Source organism: Miniopterus schreibersii, assembly GCF_964146895.1.
Source record: "Miniopterus schreibersii genome assembly, chromosome: 3".
Classification (NCBI taxonomy): domain Eukaryota; kingdom Metazoa; phylum Chordata; class Mammalia; order Chiroptera; family Miniopteridae; genus Miniopterus; species Miniopterus schreibersii.
In genome coordinates this window covers 99939213-99961225 of record NC_138103.1, presented here as the reverse complement: position 1 = coordinate 99961225, position 22013 = coordinate 99939213, and the positions used below count along the sequence as shown (strand labels likewise).

At 39.7% G+C, this 22013-nt stretch overlaps 1 protein-coding gene and 1 long non-coding RNA gene across 5 annotated transcripts; one reads left to right on the top strand and one right to left on the bottom strand.

Moving 5' to 3' along the window:
• Window positions 1–1715: 1715 nt before the first annotated feature.
• On the top strand, window positions 1716–21435 carry LOC308555444 (uncharacterized protein C5orf34 homolog; the record flags this gene model as incomplete). Of its 4 annotated transcripts, none has more annotated exons than XM_081133757.1 (13): window positions 1716–1869; window positions 2535–2757; window positions 2908–2997; window positions 5138–5781; window positions 7408–7506; window positions 8583–8706; window positions 13203–13294; window positions 14184–14253; window positions 14888–15055; window positions 16181–16275; window positions 17470–17568; window positions 20295–20335; window positions 21245–21435. In XM_081133757.1, exons 2-13 carry the CDS (start codon window positions 2560–2562, stop codon window positions 21433–21435), a joined length of 1911 nt encoding a protein of 636 aa, XP_080989883.1. In that variant the 5' UTR covers window positions 1716–1869; window positions 2535–2559. The 4 variants fall into 4 exon arrangements, with proteins under 4 accessions (XP_080989883.1, XP_080989886.1, XP_080989884.1 ...); XM_081133760.1 differs by having other exon boundaries at window positions 1716–1873; XM_081133758.1 differs by lacking the exon at window positions 7408–7506 and having other exon boundaries at window positions 1716–1873.
• LOC308555446 lies at window positions 8239–21251 on the bottom strand. The gene is made up of 3 exons (XR_013998543.1): window positions 20278–21251; window positions 16160–16278; window positions 8239–8926 (listed from the first exon to the last, which is right to left on the bottom strand). It is a non-coding gene; the product is annotated as an uncharacterized lncRNA (long non-coding RNA).
• Window positions 21436–22013: the final 578 nt, after the last annotated feature.

Sequence of the window (22013 nt, the reverse complement as noted above, 5' to 3'; positions counted from 1 at the left end):
TCTCTTTTCAGGTGCTAAGGCCACATCAAACAGGAGGCCATCAGGGATGTGTGGCCACGCTTTAACACTGCAACAGCACATAGAGGAAAACAGGTCCTGGGCTACAATCGTCGCCCTTTAGGATTGTCATGCCTGTTACAGAAATAGGGGTAAGTCCTGTCAGGATTACTAGTGCAGTTCTCCAGTGAGCAAGGACACAAAGGTGCCAGCGAATGCCACAGTCTTCTGGCAATAAAGTGCAGATGTTGGTCTGAACCTGGCAGTCATGTCATCAACTTGGTCTTTGTGCTTCCAGTGCTCTTCTTACATCCCCCCTCCCTGACGGCACTGCCACCTACCCACTTCCACCAACCAGGAAGCCCACCACTGTTAACTCCCACCCTCCCCCTCAGACTTCCACATTCAGTCATTGCCAAGAGTATATAGTTGACCTACACATTCTTGGAGCTGTGCTCTCCATCTGCCAGTCTGAACTGCCATCTCGTCCTTCAAAAACCTTGTGTTGGGTTCCCACATACGCTCTGGCAGCCTACAATCCGTTCTCCACCCAGCAGTTCCAGGAATACTCAAGTACAAACAGCATCACAAAACCCCTCAGTTGTAAACAGAACTTAGGTATGGAGGCTCTTAGACACTGGTGAGGGGCAGGATCTAAGCACGTGGAATACAAACCGATGTACAAGCTGATGTCACAGCTCACTGAAAAAAGGCTCTTCTACGGATGCTCTTGTTACACTTCACATGATACTGAGGTCAATTTGCACATCAGACTTTAAAATGGAGATGAATTGAAGGAGTTCGATTTCTCCCCATCCCTGGGTGCTGCCACCTTTGGTCAAAGCTCTGTAATAGTTTACCATTGCTTTTAAGATAAAGTTTGTAATTTGTAAACTCACAATGGTCCTGCCCCGACCTACTTCACAGCCTCGTTCAGGCCCTAACAGCCTCTCTTCCCAGCGATCATTCTTAAACCAAACTGGTTTCCTGACCCCTGCGTGAAACACTTGCCCTCCCTGGCTGACACCCTCGTACCTAACTTTGCCTTCGGTGGAGACAGTTCCTCAGCCCAGGGTGGGTTCACCCGCCGTCTGCGGTCACAGACCTGTGTCCTGTTTCAGGGACGCTTAGGACAACTCGATCGTGACCGTCTCGCAGTCTCCCCGGGTTCCTCCCGGTGCCTCCCTCCTCCCGGGTCTCCTCCCCGGCGGTCCGCCCACCGGCCTGCACGTAGCAGGCGGAGGCTCCCTAAACGCCTGTTGAACGGCAGCGAGCAAAGAGCCATCAAGTCTCTTTGCTACTTGAGAAAAAGGTGCAAATACGCAGCTGGAACACAAGCTTCCTGACCCCAGGCCAGGAGAAGAAAAGGGCTCTATCTTGGGTCAAGTTCAACACCTTCACCGAGGTGGCCCGTCGTGCAGGCGACTCCGACGAGCGTCTCGGCACCGAGGGGGCTGGGCCGTCAGGACGCTAGTCCCCACGAGCTTCCGCACAGCCAGACCCGAGTGGTTCCGCGGGGGACCGGAAGTAAACGCCGAAGAGGGGCGGACCGGATTCTGCACCGGGACCCCGCCGCTACACACCGTGTTCCCCCACTTCCGGCCCCGCCCTTCGCTGGAAACGTGAGGGGCGTGGTTCCCGAGCGCAGGGCGCGTCCGGGGGCGGGACTTCCGGCCTCCCCGTTTCCGGAGAGGGAAGTGGCGCCCGAGGGGCGGGAAGGTTTGAGTCGCTGTTTGCGTCCCTGCTGTTCGCGTGTTTTCTCTCCGGGGTCACCGCCGGCCGGACCTGAGGGACGCCGCGGCCGAAACACTCTCCCCGTGGCCTTGTGGCCCTGCGCTTGTGATTGCTTGCTTTCCTCGAGAAACATCACGTGTTGGTAATTTGTTCAATTTAAGAAAAATCCCCCGAGGAGCGGTGGCGGGGAGGCGCGCCCCGGGGCCCGGAGCTGGTAAGCGGCGGCGGTGAAGGGAGCCGGCCCTGCAGCGGCTCCCGGCGCAGCTGTGTGGAGAGCCCGGGCGAGGGCGAGGGGACCGGCGAGCGGCTGAGCGGCCCGCGGGCCTGGGCTGAGCGGCCCGCTCGGTGACCTACCATTTCCCCTAGTGCCGGGCTGGGGGCCGGGCTCCAGGTGCGAATTCCTCCCTGTAGGCCGAGGAGTTGCTTTTGGCCTGCCTTCTGCGCGTCTTACAAATGACTTGCTCTTTTCTCCTGCAGAGGCGGGGTGTGCTTGTTATTGGAAATGAGATACTGAGCCTACAATTTTTTGAAATTGAGTTTAGGAGAAGCTGCTGGAGTTATAAAGGCAGTTATAACGCGGCGGGCCGTCTTCTCCCTCTAGCTTATGTTTGTTCCCTAGAGTGAAGCCTTGGGGTGTTCATTTCAAATCCTTTGTGTGTGGTAAATGATAAGCACTAAGATAATCTCTTTCCTCCAGAAAAAGTAAAGGCATTGGCAAGTCCTTAGAAAACGCATCAGCTTATTTGGGAGAACTATTTGGAGAAGTATTTGTGCTGCCGTTTCCTGTTTCCCTGTCTGCCTAGGCGGGGCGTTTTATCCGCGGTCATAATGACGGCGCCTGAAGTGCGCATGGTGCTTTACGAAGACGACTCGGTGCAAGTGCACTACGTGGACGGTTCCAGGCTGCAGCTCTCTCCCTGTGGCTCCGAATTTTTATTTGAAAAGGCCCCTCCTGTTTCAGCGCATCCTTTGGAACAACCGGAAAGAATTCGCCAGAGGACACACTTTGTTATTAGCACTTACCGAGTAAGTAAAGATGACACAAACACTGCTCTTTTTAATACCAAAATGTTGTCAAGGTGGCCAGAATATGGAAAGTAACTAGGACACTGGATTACTGTCATATTAAATGGGTTTCTGATCATTTTTTAAGATTACATTTGTATCTTTTTGTAGGAGCAACTACAGCGAGCCCTTGATTTTCGAAACTGTTTTGCCACTTGCCCTTTTTTGTCTGAAAGCATTATACCTTCTGAAAGAAAAAAGGTAATTTTTAAACCTTATTTTTGTAAGATTTGTGGACAAGTAATTAAAAATAGGTTAGTTGAATATTTAGTCTTTTCCTTCATGACGCTTGGGAATAGACACGCTGTAGAATGAATGCATAAGCCCTTATATTTTACCAGACTAGGGGGTTTTCGTGTTTTGTATATTGATTGCGACACAGAAGTTACATAATTCATTACCCTGTCTTTCTCTTTGTAGCCAAGGATTACATGCAGAGCTTTTCAGATCGGTGACTTTTTGATTCTTGGAGGTGTGAAAATTAAGAAATTATGTGGACATTTTTAGTAGCTTATGTATAGTTATCTGTTAATGTGTAATAGAGATATGTAATTACTTATGGGTGTACAAATTTTATTCTTTTGCTTACACTCTATTTTGAACTTTTGGGAATAATAATGTCATTTATTGGGGGTTTACTATGTGCCAAGAACTGGGAGTGATATTAAAAATAGTTAATAGCACCAGTATGCCTTGAGTACCTGCTGATCAAACTGGGTGTCCAACCAGTCAGAAAAGGTATATTGACTGGATATCAGCTCCTTTTTACAGATGAGAGGATTAGGTCTCAGAGAGTTTACCTAACTTGTCCATAGAACTTTTCTTAGTGGCCAAGTCAGGATTTGAACCCAGTCTGTCTGACTCTGAAGACCGTCTATCAACCACTTTCTGCTACTGTCACAATGTTTGCCTGCCTATGAGTGGTTTTCTATTACATTGTCTCATGACAGAGAAGCCGTGAAGAACTGTAAGCTGTAGCTTGGTCTACAAGGCTGTTTTCCCACTGTATCTTCTGAGTAATTTTATTCATTGAAATCATGTCTCTTGCTGCTGATCCTGCAGTGGGATTATCAGGTGGTCTAATTCTGGGCGAGCGGAACTTCTGACCTGATAATCCTTACAAACCAACTTTGCCATCAGTGAATACTGCCCTTGATTTTTGTGTACTAACAGCACTGTAGATGTAAGAGGCTTTCTTGACATGATTTTTGTAAACTTAAAGTTTTATATAAATAGAAGTTGAAATGTTTAGCTATTGGCAAGATTAACTGATTAAAAAACTGTTATGTGACACCTGCTGTTTTTATCGTACATGAAAGGATGCATTGGGCACTGTTACCTGTTATAAGTATGTTTTCTGTTAGTCAGCATCCATTTTCCTTTGAGTAACTGCGTTTTTAAAATGTTACCCTTTAAGTCACCTGGAATTTATTTTAGCTTATGGTGTACCAGGTGTTGTCTAGGACAGGTACTTTAGTCTAGGTCATAACCTTTTGAGATAACATTTCCCAGGTGCTTTTCAATAATTCAGTACCATTTGTCAAATAATTCTCCCTTCCCCCCTTGTTTTGAAGAACTTACACTATCACATGTGACATTTAAAGATATGATGAGTCTGTCTTGTATTCTATGAGTTGCTCTGTCAATGACTTCTGTGCTAGTTCATACCATTTAAGTTATGGTTGCTTTTTCTATTTTGTTTTGTTTTTTAACCCTCACACGAGGATATTTTTTCCATTGCTTTTCAGAGAGAGTGGAAGGGAGAGAGAAAGAAACATCCATGTGACAGAGACACACTGATTGGTTGCCTCCCGCACGAACCCCGACCAGGGCTGGGGATCAAGCCTGCAACTGAGGTATGTGCCCTTGGCTGGAATCGAACCTGGGACCCTTCAGTTCGTGGGCCCACGCTCTCACCACTGAGCAAAACCGGCCAGGGCTGTGGTTGCTTTTAACATAGTACATGACAGTGCTATAGTCATTTATAGTCCTTTTGAGAGTAGGCTTTTAAGAGGCCCTCAAAAATCTATCTATCTCTGATTCAGTGTACATTTTAAAAATATGTCTAACACTAAACATAATCAGGATGACTTTTTTTAAATTTTTTTTTTTGGTCAGTGTATGTATGTTTGTTTTACCTCTCTAAAGAGATAATCGTAATATCAAATATTCTGTGGAAAACCATATATTAGCTGACACCTGGCTCTCCTTTTTCATTCTCTCTAGGTAGTAAAACACAAAACTTTAAGGGCGTCCTTACACAATATGTAAGAATAAATGTATGGGAAAATTGGTCTGTTAACAGAAAATACTGACCATCTTTTTTCTCCCCTCAACTCAGCGCATCCTCATAGACGTCTCAGAAGTAAGGTGGCCCAGCCTGGAGACTGATGACGGCATAATGGTCATGCAGAGTGGCACCGTGAAGATAGCGTCTTTAGATGGTCATGCATACCTTTGCCTGCCCAAGTCTCAGCAGGAATTTTCAGTACATTTTTTGTGTAAAGTAAGCCAGAAGCCAGACTCATCTATAGTATTGTCAGAAAAAAATAGTCAAGCCAAAAAAGAGCAACTAGTTGAAAAAGCAGGCAAGACCCTTACATACAGAAGTTTACAGGAACAGAGACTGAAAAATAAAGAAAATGAACTTCGCTGTCAGATCGTGAAGTCCAGAGCGCCCTCAGAGAAGCACTGTGCAAGTGGAACTGAGGGCCAGGAGGTGCTGCCTTCGCCCGGTACGAAGCACAGCTGTGTCCACGTGTGGGTAGAGCAGCGCTGGTCCGTGGCCTCCTGTCCGGAGGAATGGAAACACCCTCTGTCTTTAGCACTTCGCTTTCATAATAAAATCAGCAGTATGTCTGGAACTGATGTAAACATCACCCAGAATACAATGTTAACTTCTGCTGTTTCAGAAGAAACAGGGAAAGAGGTTTCTGTCCTTCCCAGGGCCTTGCTCCTCAGCTGTCCTGTCCCACACCTGCACAGGTAATGAAGGATGACTCATTTGTCATAAAGCTTCTGTCAGAACCAGTCCTCATACAGATAATGTCTTTCTAAATCATCTGATACCATTCATAAGGAAAGTTCCTTGTTAATCCAAACTTTGTTTAGAACTGATAGTAAATAATTTGCCTCGCAGATGCGTTATGTTTCTTACCTCTGTCCATGGAATGAATGTTTATGGAAGGCCGACTGTACTTTGTTAAGCACAGAGACTACAGAGATGACCAAGACACAGTTCCTGCTTTCTAGGAGCTTAGAGTCTAGTGAGGGTCACTGTCGCTGAAAAAATTATTAAAGTGTGGTAAGGGATGGTCCAGGGACCTGCAGGGGAGCTATGGGAGCATCTGCTGCCACTCTGGAGCTGTTACCTTTGTTGCTGGAGTGTAGATCTGACAAGTTGATGATCATGGGTTCTTTCTTTCCTACTCGGCCTCAGAGGCCATCCCTGTCTTTGGTTGATTGTAAATATGTCCATTGTCAAGAGAGGTAAACATGGAGAGGCTCTGATGGCTAGGTAAAAACCTTTTACCTCCACTAAGAGATGAATAACCTAATGGTGATAGATTTGTGATAGGCACTTTGTGTAAGTAGTGCAGTGATAACGGTAATAGCTAACACCAAGCAGTCACCATGTGCCAGGCATGGTTGTGCTTTACCTGTTTCATCCCCATGGTAGCCCTAGGAGATCAGTACTATCTCTTATCCCATTTTGTGGAGGAACTTGAGACACAGAAATGTTCAATAACCTGAGCAGAGTCGCACAGCAAGTACTTGCAGAATGAGGATTTGATCCCAGGTGGTCTGAGTACATATTTGTTTAAATAAAATATGGGAATGGTTTTCAGGTTTGTCATGATTATCTAGGTAAGGTAGGAGAATCCAGTGTTATAAGTGCATCAAAAGAGACTAATGCTTCTAAGTCAACAATTTCTCAATAACTTGCCACTGGCTTTAGACTGAAATCCATTATCCTTGAACATGGCTTAACAGGCCTTCCATTTCCTGGTCCTTCCATGTCTGCAGTCCTCCACTCTCCCCACTCCACTCCTGCAGGGCCCGGAGAGCTCGCTCAGGCTGTCTTTAGCCACTGCGCCTGCTCTTTCTTCTGCCAGGAGCACTCCTGCTAACCCACATTCACGTCCAGGTCTGCGAGCAAGCCTTACCCGGGGGGGCGGTTATCCTGCGGTCCCTAGACAGGATCAGGTTCTCACAACCCTGTACCATTCAGCAATTCCCCCTTCTTTTGCTCAGTATTTACTATCTAGCATCACAGCAGCCTTGTTTGCTTTTCTTGGGTGTTATATCCCCGGTGTGTATACAGCACCTGGCCCACCATAGATACTTCAATATTTGTTGTTTGAATCCTGAATCCTAATTTTATGATTAGTAAAATTGTTAATTAGGTAACTGTGCTGAGATTCAGTATGAGATTATTGAAAATAAGACTCGTTTTAGAGTTTAATTAACATGCTTTCATATTAACGCCTACCTTTTTTGATGTAATGATTGGGCGAGAACTACACAGTGTTGCAGTGGGGCTGTTTTGTTGGGCTCTCGGGGCAGTGTGCTGGGCCACCGGGATCAGACCTTGAATTTCATCCTTCACAGGTGGGATTTTTGCGATTCATTGTCACAGGGACCATCTGAGGGAGAATATTCCTGCCCTGAACTAGTGAAGGTGGTGTGGTACAAGGGTGTCACATACAGGTAAGGCACCGGGGTGGAGTCCGAGCTGCTTCATGATGTCCTGGGGGCGGGACCAGCCTTGCAGATAAGCTACACAGGATAGATCTGCAGGGGCCACCGCGCTCCTGCGTTCGGTTCTGAGGTGTAAGGTCTCAACAACTAATTATATTAGGACACACAGGGGTCTTGCTACTAATTCACATTAACCATATTTGCAAGATTTTTGTGACAGCGCCAAGCCAGCGAGGGATTAGTGTTGCTAGTGAATGAGATACATGTCAGCTGTTTAGGACACCTCTTCCAAGCATGGGAGATTACTCTCTAAGCCAGTCACATCAGAAGGTCGCCTGGGGAGCGTGGAATTAGAGAATTAGAGAGCCTGAGGGAGATTTCACCATACATTCACTCAGCAAATATTCACTGAGTGGCTGCCCTGTGCCGCACTCTTCAATTGAGTTCACCCTACCTCTCTAGTGACTGGAACACTGGTGTTGGCCAGACCCGGAGGTTCACTCTTGTAAACAGTGCTAGAAGAGACTGTGAATTGTTTGTTCTTGGGCCTCCTTTCCCTGCATGAGGACCCTCTTCATATATGTTTCGATAAAATTGACTTGGCTTAAATCTTTATTCCTTATATACCCAATACCCAGTCACCTTCTCTTAGGGATGGCTCCTTCTACACATGGCTAATCTCACCCACCAGGTATTGATTCTACTAGTTTCGTTATTAAAGAATAGTCTTACTCTTGGGTTCTAGAGTTGTTATATTTAATGAGCATTGCTTTGGTGACCATTGTGTACCAGCCACTGTGATCAGCAAGGGGGATACCAGGATGATAAGATGCCTCACCTCCAGAAGCTGAGCTTAGTGCCGAAGTAGAGACATCAACCGATTCTGGGCGTTCTATTCATATTTTTGCCAAAAAAAATAATTTAGCTGGCTGGGGATACAGAGTATGAAATTATCCATTTGCTAGATAGTTAAAAAAATCATACATCTTTGCCTATTTTTTTTTTTTTTTTTTGATAATTGACTTCATGTGTGTTTTAATCTCAATTAGAAAAAAAAAATTTTAATGATTATTTCTTTTCCTTAGACTTACCCATAAAAATGTGAACTCAATAGAGATTTATCCCGGAGATGGATCTGTTTTCAAATCAGAAGGAGCTTATTTTGGGAACTATTTTACATACTATTCCATTCAAGAAGGATCAGGAGAGGTAAGTGACAATGAGGTCTCATCTGAAGATTTGTGGTATATAGCTGTTTCCAAATAATTGTGAATGTATACGGGAAATGTGATCTTTATATAATGTTGCTTGCTGCCGCTTAGTCTGAGCTGTCAGTTTGCCCTTGCTGCCAGAACTGGCACGATGACCATCAGCCTCCTTACTGCTGCTGTATTCTCATCCTGTGCTGTCTTCCACTCGCCTAAGCAACCTGAAGCAATCAAAAGTTACACTTTTGTCATAGAGTTTATCAACAGGAAACACAAAAACCAGTAGCATTACTTTGAACCAATATACTTCTTTGAATTAAAAAGCATATTCTTTTTCCCCAGCATGTACTGTTTGCACATTTTAAATACCCCTTAATTCCTAAATCTTTATATACAACTAGAAAGTTGAACAAGATTGTTTTCTGGTGTTGAAAACAGCGAAAAATAACATGATATATTTAACATATCAGATCAAAATGTAATAATGTAGATATTTTGTTAATAACTCTTAATTTTCTCATTCCCAGTCTGACATTTGACATCACCTTTTATAGGGATCACCATAGTATCACATGGCTTTGCAGGATGAAATACAGTAAAAGGGTTTTCTTTCTCTATTACAGAGTAGAGTTTGTAAGTTATAAGACTACCAGAGAGGCTAGAGGAAAGAGTTTAAAATAGAGCAGATCTTTTTTAACTGGAAAATTTCAAACACACACAAAAGTAAACAGACAAGTGTAATAGACCCTCACCCAACTTGTTTCATCTGTACTTCCCATTGCCCTCTTCATTCCCTATTTATCTTTAAGTAAATCCTAAATATTTCATTCATAAATATTTTAGTATATAATGGAACAGATTCCCTTCTGGGATCTATTTATAGGAAAGCATTCATTTATTTAACTAATGTTAATTGAACACTGCTAGGCAGGTGCTCTATTAAGCACTGAGTGAAGATGAGTTCCTGCCCTCACGAGTTCACAGTCCAGTAGTTAGATAGCAGACAAGCAAATGAAATGGAAGTGTGACCAGTGAGGGGGTGTGTGTGTGGGTGTGTGTGTGGGTGTGTGTGGTGCATGAGACCGCTGAGTAAGCAGGGTGTCAAGTGGGAATGCATGTCTACCCTGCTGACTGCTGTGTGTCAGGAGTACGCAAAACTGCGAGGTGAATACAGTATATCTTCCTGGAGCCTCAGTTTTACTCAAAGGTTTTAGGGGAGAGGATGATAGCTTTTATGGAAGCAAACATATCATGGAGTAGAAGCATGAGCTTTTGGGATAAAACACAAAACTTTCAAACAAGTTGTGCCTTTGTGATGGAATCCTTTAGGCCCCAAACTGTGTGCCATACCTTCACTATCCTCTGTCTACCTGAGTGAAAGATTAAAAAGAGCACATGCCTGGGTTATGGGCTCGATCCCCAGTCAGGGACATGCAGGAGGCAGCTGATCCATGACTCTCTCATCATTGACATTTCTATCTCTCTCTGCCTCTCCCCGCCTCTCTCTGAAATCAATAAAGATATATTTTTTAAAAAAAAAGAATTTAAATAGGAAAGATTGACAGGTACAATGTAAGTGCTTCTGTAGAGGTAAGAACTTGTTGTTTTGGGACCACATAAGAGGGGTCACCTGATCCATTTTGGCAACTCCGGAAAAGCCCTCTGGAGGAAGACACCGCTAAGCCAGGACCTGTAATTCTAAAGGGAGAGCTATGCAAAAGAGGGAGGGAGGTCGGAGGAGCATAGAGCTGAGGGAACCCTTTACTTGCTCAACTCTTTGCATGGCAGGCTTCTTATTGTTAAAATTTCTATTTAAATGTCACCTCAAGGAGGCTTTTCCTGAATATCTAGATTAAAGAAGCTGCCATGTGTCTAGCCGGTGTGGCTCAGCAGTTGAGCAATGACCCAGGAATTAAGAGGTCACTGGTTCCATTCCCAGTCGGGGCACACACCTGGGTTTCAGGCTTGATCCCCAGTAGGGGGCCTACAGGAGGCAGCTGATAGATGATGTTTCTCTCTCATCCATGTTTCTCTCTTTCTATCCCTCTCCCTTCCTCTCTCTCTAAAAATCAATAAAATCATATTTTTTTTAAAAAAAAGCTACCCATTTCGCTCCCTGTCACGGTATCCTCATCTTTTTTTTCTTCATAGCACTTGTTACTATATGACATTTTCTTATTGACTGATGTTTGTTTACTAACTAACCCATACTAGAAATAAGCCCCTGCTTGTTCAACATATCTGCTGTTGTGTACACTATTATTGCTAGTGTAAACAACAGTAGATAAATGTCACCTAACTGGAGGCTAGGGCCTAGGGCGAGTGTGGAGTGTTGAAAGAAATGAAAATAATGTTGTTCAGTAGCTAAAACAGGGATAGAATGTTGTGGGGTGTCCAAAGAAGAGGCTAGACGGTCTACTAAGTTGGGCTAGCTCATGAATGGGGTATGAGATACCCGACTGCATCTGGGGGGCCACTAAAGGATTTAAGTAGGGGACTGACATCAGATTTTTGTTAGATAATTTCAGAAGAAGATGAACAGGGGTGGGGAAGAGGTGGAACTTCAAGCTGTAGAATCAGAAGACATTTATAGTAGTGATAATGAGAATGGAAAGGTAGGAGTGGACGAAAAAATTAAAATATTAAGGAGACAGAACTGATGAGATATTGGGGATAAGGAGTTGAAAATGATGCCAGATTATTGAGTAAATCATTGAGAGGTGGTACCAGGCACTGAATTAAACCAACATTTTATCGAATCTAAATTGTTTTGTCGATGGCTGCTTGTTGGTCTTGTCAGGATGTGTCCATAGGTGATTTAAATTCTATTATATCTCAACCCCATCTGCATGATAATGATCGTAAGACACTCTTAATTATGATTCCAGATTTCAGAGAGGTTAAATTGTAGAAAATAAGAATTTTAGAACTGATGCAATAGGTAGGGTAGTAGAAAAGACAAGAATGCTTAGGGAACTCAATGGCCAATAGAGGAAGACATAATTTGAGTGCCTGCCCTGTGCTAAGCGCTGTACTAATAAATGCTGGGAATACAGAGGTGAGCAAAACAAATGCAACCCCTACCTTCAGGAAGCTCCATGCTAGCGGGGAAGACAGACATGAATTAAAAAACTAAATGAAGACCTGGTGGGTGTTGCTCAGTGGTTAGAGCGTAGGCCTGCACACCGAAGGGTCCCGGGTTCAGTTCCCAGTCAAGAGCATGTACCTGGGTTTGGGTTTGCTCCCGCCCCTGGTCGGGGCGTGTGAAGTAGGTAACCAATTGATGTTCCTCTCTCACATCAGTATTTCTCTCTCTCTCTTTCTCTCTCACTCTTCCCCCTTCTCTGAAAAATGGAAAAAATACCCTTGGGTGAGAATTAACAACAAAACTCAATGAAAACCAAGAAGCAGGAGCAGAGGGTACTGTGCTTGTGGATGTAACGAAGGGATTTCACCCTGTCTCTGGGACCTCCTTTCCTAAGACTCGAAGAAAAGTAGGAGTTAGTCAGACACAGGGCGGTGCTGGAGGAAGGAACTGAGAAGAGGGAATAGCACGTGATGATCCCATACCAGAGGCGAATACAAAGCAGAGAAGGGGGAAATGTGAATTTGAAATGAAGATACTTCCATTTTTGACTTACTGAAGTTCAGATCTCAACTTATGTGAAGTTGAGATAGTCAGGGGAGAAGCCCAGTAACAATTTAGATATTCAAGTCTACAGTCCAGGATGAAGGCACAGATTATTTTTTGAGTGCCTACTATATACTAACTTTTGATGGTAAAGTATGGGCTATACTCTCTTGTGGTTCAAAACAGAGCTCTGCTACTTCTTAGCCCCAAAGCCTCCATTTCCTCATCTAAAAATAGGTACCTAGCACATACCTGCTCAATAAATGTTAGCCATTGCTATTATAATTATTATGAACATAGCTTTGAACCCTATGGAAATAACCCAAGAAGAAATCACGAAGTCATAGGAGAAGACTGGAGACAGAGTCCTGGGAAACACTAGCATTAAAGAGTCTGAGAAAGAAAATTCAGAACAAATAACAATTTTTTTAAATTCAAGAACCCAAGACAGTAAACAATATCTTCCACAAACTGTAGCAATAGTTATTCCATGAATAAAATATAACAACATGATAGTCATTCAATTAAAATAATTTTTTGATGTTTAGGTTTTTGTGTTTTTTGGTCTAAAGGAAAAGCTTATGTGATGTTTCCTGCTAATATTTAGGAAAATTCGTTTGTAACCATGTTAGGTATAGTCAAGATTTAAATTGGACAGTAGGTTATAGGCTATGAGAATATAACTTCTGAATAGAAAGGAAAAATGGAAAAACATCATAAAATACCTTTAAAAATATACCTTTTATGGCCTTTAAGTTAAAATAACTGCTTCCTATGTCACTATGTAAATACATATTTCAAAAAAATACATAATAATGGCCAATGTTTATTATTAATGAGATTTTTCATTTTAAAATAATTTTCAGAGGGAAGAGAAAATGTATTCCGTAAATAACCTTCCTCCAGATACACCAGGAAGTCCGTTCTCTGTGAGTTTTCTAATTAAACAGGCCACCAGGTAAGTTCTGCACATTCGGCTGAATCAAGTGTTGTGTCTGAGAACCTTGATACCTTCTCTGGTGGTTAGGGTAAGATTAAGAATTGGTCGTTCAGTGGAAATGTGTATTTGGTAAAATCTGTCAACTTTTCTGGTCTCATCATTTGTAAAATAAGGTAATCACTATATTATTAAAAGAGCACTTTGTCTTTGAACTGTTGAGTGAAATACAGAGAAACATTTACGTGTGGCAAACAAGTGCTGGCAGGAAACAGGCAACTTCTCTGGGTATATTCACGTCATTGTTGAGGAGTAATAGACTCGAGTTGAGGATCTGATATACATTTAAAGTTTTATACTTTATTATCCTCAGAGTAATAAAGATTTCTGAATGTGTACAGAAGATGCAGTGTAGTTTGGTTCATGTGTTTTGTTTTTAAATTCTAATTAATCTGTAGCACTCAGAAGAATGAAAGTGGACTGTTGGGTTAGATGATTTATTTGTATAAACTATGTCTGAGCAAGTTCCAAAGTAGATTTGAAGAAACAGGTCTGTAATTTGATTTCCTAGGGAGAGTTGATTGACATCCGACCACTCTTAGACTATGCTAACCCTTTTAGGCACTGTGAATCTATCACCTCTTAAAAAGGAGCACCTGAAAATTCTATTTGGAGTCATTTCATTGCTAAAAATTAGAGGCATGACCTTAAGTAGGTAAGATTAGCCAAAGGGAAAGAGTAGTAGTTCCCTTAAAAGGGCTTAAGGATTTCTGGAGGGAAATAGGTCTGGACATATTTCAATGGAAATGAACTACTTGGCTGAGACGTCGTATGGCAGTGAAAATGGTTTGCTAAAATTGGGAAATGCCATTATTTGCATACATTTAAGTCGTGTTTTTCATGTTCACAGGATTCTTCAGCATTGTGCCAAGATGAGGCTTTCTTTAAGCCATAACTATCGTATATGCTGCTGGAAAATGGTATCCTAAAATTCTTTCAAGAGCAAGATATTTTTAATTTTTATTGTTTATATATAAACTCCTAAGTTCAAATTACTTTCATTTAAGTCATGTGAGAAATTCTTTGTAATATTAATATTGGTTTATTCAGAAAAATATCTACTTAATAAACACTGCGAAATGAGACTTTTAGGTTTTATTTTCATTGCATATAGTTTGTTTTTGTTACTTCTTGTAAATGGAGTGGGAAGGCCATGGGAATTAGTTGGATTTATAATGTAAAAACATAGTTATTGTAAACATTGGTATTACAGTCTTCTACTCTCTTTCCATATTATAAAAGTACATTCTTTAATGCTGACTTGTAGGAAATCATTCTCAGACTTTGATTTCTGTATCTTTACTAATTTAGTTATAAACTTATATGTTGCTGTAGTTCCTAGCTTTTGTCTATGTTCAGAGCAGAACGGTGACTTAGTCTGCTTGCAATAGACTGTTTTGGGCATCCACTTGTGGGAAAGTTAAGCAAACATAATGATTCTACAATATTCAGCTTCTGCATAAGAATCTGAAAGTTGCCTCAGAGTTCATTCATCATTTAAGTTTTATCAGTTGCTAACTCCGCTTCCTGCTATTTTTACTTATTTGGTTTCAGGTTCCTGGGATTAAAGATAATATGCTGCCTTTGCTTTTGAGAGAATCGTTCATACCCAGCGTGGGAAGATTTCTTGCATATTCTGATGACAAAGTACATGTTATCTTTATAGATGGCGTTACTCTAACCCTAAATTGGAATTTTGGTTCTTTTACTGAAAAGAGACAGGTGAGTATACTTCAGACTGAAATCTATTCTGTGGGTTTTTTTAATCTGTACTACTTTACTATGAGTACTTGATTTTTTTTTGTTCTTTCTCAATTTTTTTCTTAATCCTCACTGAGAACATGCTGAGAGAGAAGGAGAGAGAGGAAAGGGTGAGAAAGAGAGAGAAACACTGATTGGTTGCGTTCAGTATGTGCCCTAACCGAGGATCAAACCCCCAACCTTTCAGTGCACAGGATGACGCTCAACCAACTAAGCCACTCCAGCTGGGTCAATTTGTTTATTGAAGTATAAAATCTGTCAAGAGGCTTTACTGATCTTATTGGATTTCCTAACAAAATCAGACAGGTGTGGCAAATAGTCATTTTTATAAAGTAACTCATTACAGAGAGAGACACTAGTATTTTTGTTCTTTGGTAATTATATAAGAATAGTGGTTAAATAATATTATATCTTATGTAGAATATAACTTTTAAATTACTCACCATAAACTTTTAATGATTTTTATCAGAGGTAGGGAATGTCCAGCCCATGGGTTGTATACAGCCCTTGAAATCATTTGTTCTGGCGTTGCCAAGGCAACCACAGGCAGGACTCGAAATTCAATAAATCTAGGAGCTTTTTTCTTTTTTTTTTTCCTTTTTTTCTGTTTATTTTTGTTTAAAATATTACAGATGTCCCTTTTTCTCCCCAATGACCCATTCCACCCTGTCCCACCCCCCTCCCCACCATTGTCCATGTAGGAGCTTTTTTCATAGCTAATTTTTAAGTTGATAATTTTGTTTTGTTTTTTTTTTAAATATATCTTTATTGATTTCAGAAAGAGGAAAGGAGAGGGAGAGAGAGATAGAAACATCAATGATGAGAGAGTCATTGATCGATCCCTGACCGGGAATCGAACCCCAATCGCCTGGATCCCAGGTGGACGCTCAACCGCTGAGGCATGCCTGGCTGGGCTTAAGTTGATAATTTTGTATGGCCGTGAATGATGTTATAAATATCCAAATGGGTTCCTCACTCCAATTTATATTTTTTTAAATTGTTAACTTAGAAGGTTTTCTTGTGGGTTTTTGTGGGGGTTTTTACTTTCATAATGGTAAAACTTACCTTTCCTCTGTGCTTCTTAAGGTAAATCAAGGTCTCAGCTTAGGTTGGTGTAAGATAACTTTTCCCGATGGACATGATCAATTAATTCAGATTGAACACTCCGGACCATATGAAAGGTACTGAAAAACAATTTTTAAAAGTTTTTTCATGTTAGTAAAAAACTTTTGACAGAGTGAAAACATATAAACCGTATTTACATGTTATATTTTGTTTTAGTTTTTACATGTAGATATGAAGTAATTTCAACAGGTTTCAGAGTTTACAGTAATATTGGCATCTAGCATAACTAAAAAGATCAGGTCAGCTTTAATCATTTCCATTTGTATTCAAGCGATTTTTCAAAATGAACGTGTTAGATCTAACTGGCTTGCTGGGGAGGTTGCTGTCAATTGTGTTAACCAATTAATCAATCCCCTAATCAATTTGAAATAAGGTTTGCAACCACAAATAACTACACTTCTGTATATTTCTATAAAGTAGAAAAAATAAACTAACTGATGACTATTCTTAAAATGGAGATTTTTGAGATCAGCTTTTTATGAATGTGCTCTCTTTTGGTTTATGTAATTTGTAAAAATCATTGTACATGTGATGTTCCTGACATTTTAGTGATTTTTAGAGAATGTTCACAAAAGAATTGCTCTTTTTTATCACTTGAATTTATTTTTCTGTTGAGATTTATTGCATTTTGGTCTAAATGCTCCAACTCACTGCTAGTTTGAATAATTTGCCTCAAAGAGGCAATTTTGCCTCAAAAAGGCAATTTTGCCTCAATTTTGTTCCCGCTAGTCACTTCAGAACAATCATTTTAGTAAACTTGATACTCGATTTGCACAGTGAGTTACATATAATTATACATATGTGTGTGTGTATGTGTTTACACATATATACACATTAATGGGTGTTTTCTAGTTTAATTTTTAAAAAGTAACTACTTAGTCTTACGTGTAAACACATTTACATGATAGACTTTGATGAAATTCATTTTTCTTTGAAAAACTAAAAGGAGAATTTAGATATCTGAATTTCAACTTTGAATGCAATCCAAGTATCTCCTTTGTTTTCTTAACCTCATCTTTATTAATCATGAATGTGAGTAAATCATTTTCTCCTTGATAAGTAAAAAAAACTTGCTTTTTCTATTTCAAATGAAGAAGATTCAAAGAATTGCCCAGTAAATGCCTCACTTTAGAATTTTCTCTTTACCCTTTTCCCCAAATTGTTTTAATTTTTCAATCATTTTTTTAATATTTTTATAAATATTATACATGTTCATTTTTCAAATATTTCTTTTAATGTATTCAATCTAGATATGTGTCAACAGTAATATCATGGTGCAGAAGACTGACCCAGGCTAGTCAGAGAGAGATGCCCACACATCTGTCATCTTCTGTTCTTGAAGAAAATTGGTATTCATATTTCTTTTAAATTTAATTTGTGTAGAAGAGCGAACTAATACTCAAAATTAAAATAGTAAATGGTAAACTTGAAGACTTTTTTCCCAAGAAAATCTTTTCTTAATTAAATATATTTAACTCTACATTTTTGATAGCTTAATATTAAAAATATTTTTCTTTAATCAGGTATCTAATTTATTATAGTTCATCATATTACATTTCATCTGAAGGTCAGAAAACATCATGTCAAAATGACTGATTCTTTCAATGTTAAAAGTTTATCCTGAAAACTTTGTCGAAAAATTTAAAGGCAGTTTAAAATTTTTTTTTAGTAATATTAAGGGAAATAAAATGTTGACTACATAATAAGCTTTCAGAAAAAGTAGACTTTTTAAAATAATTTTCATCATATTAATGACCTCCCCCACATTAATTGGCAAATCAACAAATAAAGCATTTATTTTAGTCCCTTCTATGTGCCTTTCAGTGTACAGGGGACTAGCACTGGGCTCAAAGAAATATTTAGGGAAATTAAGACATTTTAGGGAGGAAGCAAGGACAGAGGTAAAAATGGAGATAGTGAGAAGATCGTTTTTATGGAGCAAATGCTGTCTGTTAGGTATATATAGTGTGAGTTTTGAATGGATCTTGTAATCACTAAAGGAATTCATACTTGATGGAATTACAAGTTCCTAAATGGAAAAAATGACAAGAAAGGTCATTAAGAAAGTTAGTATCACTGAGCGTATAGTCTGAATATATTGGAAAAGAAGCATACCAGGAAAATTTAGGAAACTTTAAAGTAAGCTTTAAGGTGGTTTAGCATAGCACAGTGAAAAAAATATAAACATTAAGTGAGATTCTTACCACCTTTTCTGAAGTTACTTACAGAAAGAGGCACAAATCACATCAGTAGATATTATTTGACTTTCTCAGGTATCTTAAGGATTCAGCTTTGCATATCCCTCATTCTTCACCTGTTTGGGGATAGACTACAGACTGTTTGGGGATAGAAAAGTTGTCTAAGTAGCTAGCAAAAAACATAGTTAGGAAGAAAGAAAAATTGTACATAGCTATAAAATTGGTCACTTCATCATTGCTCAGCTGGCAGTTTGTAAAGTGCCAGCCTTTTTATATGAAGGCTTAGAAGAGCATAACTGTCAAGACATACAAAAAAGTGAGGGAAGAGAGAAGTGCAGATTGGTGACAGCTGCTAGGGGTAGAAGCAACAAAGGGCCACAGAGAGACAAAGGAATCGAGAAGGAGGGAGGAGATACAGTCGCTTGCATTAACCCCATTTCCTTTGCAAAACCTGAGACATCTCCAACTGTAAAGTGTTTTCCTGTCAAAAGGGAAGAAAGAGAATAATAAATAGCTATCTAAATTATATTTCAGTATTTTTTCCCCAACTCACCTTCTATTATTAGCTTACTGGTTCAACTTTTTAATAGGGATGCTAGTCAAAAAACAGGAGAGAAGGTATTTTATAAGAAGTTGGTTCATCATCTGAGCAACACCATTAAAGGTAGTTTGTTTTGTTGCTTCTGGCCAGAAAAATGTGTCTTATGTTTAAAAAACAAAACAAAAAGTTTTACAAGGATGAAGAATCGGCAGGCTTTGAAGTAAGTCATATCCAAGTCTGCATCCCGGATGCCTAAATGATGAAAGATCTCTTCATTCCCCACCCACAGGCTGGGTACAGGGAAAGAGCATAAGCTGACATGGAGGTGCACGTGGTCCATTGTGGTCAAGCCAGTAAAGTCGACAAGTCACATATCCTATTATGGACTGTGAAGATGACTTTTCTAGCGATTTGAATAGAGATGCTTAGACATTAATGTCCTCATTAGTTTTGCAGAGAGCTAGTTGAGTTACAGTTTACTAGCTGTATGCACTGCTCGTGTTTTATTGTGGTTGATGAGGAAAGAGGAAGAACACACAAGTAAGAGGCGCTGCTGGAGTTGTGTGCAGCCTCTGCCCCACACCAGCTGCCCCACAGTGTTTCTGTGGAAGATGGTAAGAGCTAATGTTCATGTTAACCCTTCAAGTCAAGAAGAGAATGTTCAGCATACTGTTTAAAAAAACAACGAAATGAGTAGGTAGTCTATTCCAGAAGGAACGTAATAGAAAATGTTGTTTTGTGACCTAGTTCAACTGCATAAAAGCATGGCGGTCTAAGAGTTCCATAGAAACGAAACCTTATTATAAGTGCAAAATACAGAAGAATAAGAAAAGGCCCATGCTCCTAAAAGAGACAATGTAGGCATAAAGGTCAGAAAATAAAGCCATTCCAGAGATGACATTACAAATAAGTAGGTGGTTAATTAAAATAACCTATAGGAATTCAAGGAAGGAAAGACCACTTATTTTACAAAATTGGTGGGACTTTAGTCGGTTTTTAAAATTTGAGTATACTTTATGGAAGAAAATAGAGGGTATGCCAGGTTAGTACTAAGAAGTTGGAGCAGGAAGGCCATTGCCTTCAAATGTCAATACTTGATTAAAAAGTCCTTGACATGGTACTTTATTCACTTGGGTTCCTCATTTTAAAAGCACTCAAATATTGAGTTGAGCTGATTTGTTGATAATAAAGCCAATATAAAGAGAATTCTTAACTTTTAGGTTTTTCTGTCTAAAATTCTAACCTTTGTGAAAAAGATCGAATATGCTTATTTGAAATATTGTAGATAAAAAAGAATCAGACAACTAGCATGAACTTACTTTTCTTTTCCCCACAGGTGTGTGGCTGCTGAACTTGAAAAGATACAGAAGTTTAATTGTATCCTTTAAACATAATGTATTGTTCTGCATAATTACTACCTTTCCATTCTAGGCTTAATAATGACTCTGTAGTTTATATTAATCCACACATATATTGTGGATCTTCAATGAATAAGATATTTGAGAAGTATCTTGTCTGTAGAAAGTACGGGATATTGAAGATTTTTCCATGTTCATCAGTGATATTGACTTACAATTTTCTTTTCTTGTAGTGTCTTTGTGTGGTCGTGGTTGTCAGGGTAATGCTGGCCTTATACAGTGAGTTTGAAAGTGTTCCCTCTTGTATTTTTTTGAAAGAGTTTGAGAAGGATTGGTAATAATTCTTCCTTAAGTGTTTGGTAGAATTCACTAGTGAAACTGGTCCTGGGCTCTTATTTGTTGGGAGGTTTTGATTACTGACTCAGTCTCCTTCTCCTTACTAGTATTGCATCTGTTCAGACTTTCTGTTCATGATTCAGTCTTGGTAAATTTATGTTTTTAGGAATTTACCCATTTCTTCTAGATTGTCCAATTTGTTGGTGTATAATTGTTCATAGTAGTCTCTTATGATCCTTTGTATTGTGTGGTTATCAGTTGTAATTTCCCCCTTTTCATTTCTAATTTTATTTGAATCCTCTCTTTTCCTTTTTAAGTCTAGCTAAAGGTTTACTGAGATTTTTATTTCCTCCCTATCACCAAACCTCTATCCAAACACAAATTCATACTTATATACTCTTTCCTTTCCCCCTCTTATACTCTAGTTTCTTCATCTATAAGGGATAGACTTGTTAAGTTCTGAAGTGCCAACTCTATTTTGAACCCAAGACATCTTCCTCCCAATGGAGAAGTCATTTTAATATGGAGGTGAGGGTTTCTGAGATTAAAGATACTTGTATAAAGGCACAAGCTCCTTGACTGAGCACCTTAGTGTTACTGGAGAGCAGTGGTGTCCTAAACCAGATTTCTAATAAGCAGAATGAACAGTCTTCTGATTGCAAACCAAACTATTCAGGAACCTTGCCAGAAGAAGTTAATGAAAAGAGAGTATCAGTGGCATTGAAAAAAACCTCTGAAATTATTCAGGATATTGACTGTCTTCTATCAAACTCTAAAAGGTGAAAAATGAAATTATTACATGTTATTAAATCTTAAGGTTGTTGTTTCAAATGACTGGTATTAAAATTACTAGAAAGCCAAAGAATTGTATATATGACTTCTGTACAATAACTATGAGAAGTGATATTGAACTTCAGATGTATTTTACCTAACCTGTAAATTTAAAAATATATATTTGTAAAACACTTTTATTAATAAAGAACTATTTCAAGATTTTGAACTGTTTCTTATTTCAGATTTTTGAGAAAAAAATTTATGAACTTACAGAGTTTTAACTTGTGAAACATTCACTGTTCATCAAGGATTTAAAAAAAATATATGCAGTATTTTGTGCATTTGGTCATTTGCTATTCAGTCTCTCTACTCCAAGTATTTTTCAGTAGTATGATGAGAAGAGAATTAGGTCTTAAAAAAGAAAAGTAGATAATATTGCTTCAGGCTAAGAACCAAGTACTTCAGCAATGATGTAATTTTACCTGACCTGTCTGGTGAGCAGTGGTATCCTAAACCAGATTTCTAATAAGCAGAATGAACGGTCTTCTGATTGCAAACCAAACTATTCAGGAACCTGGCCAGAAGTT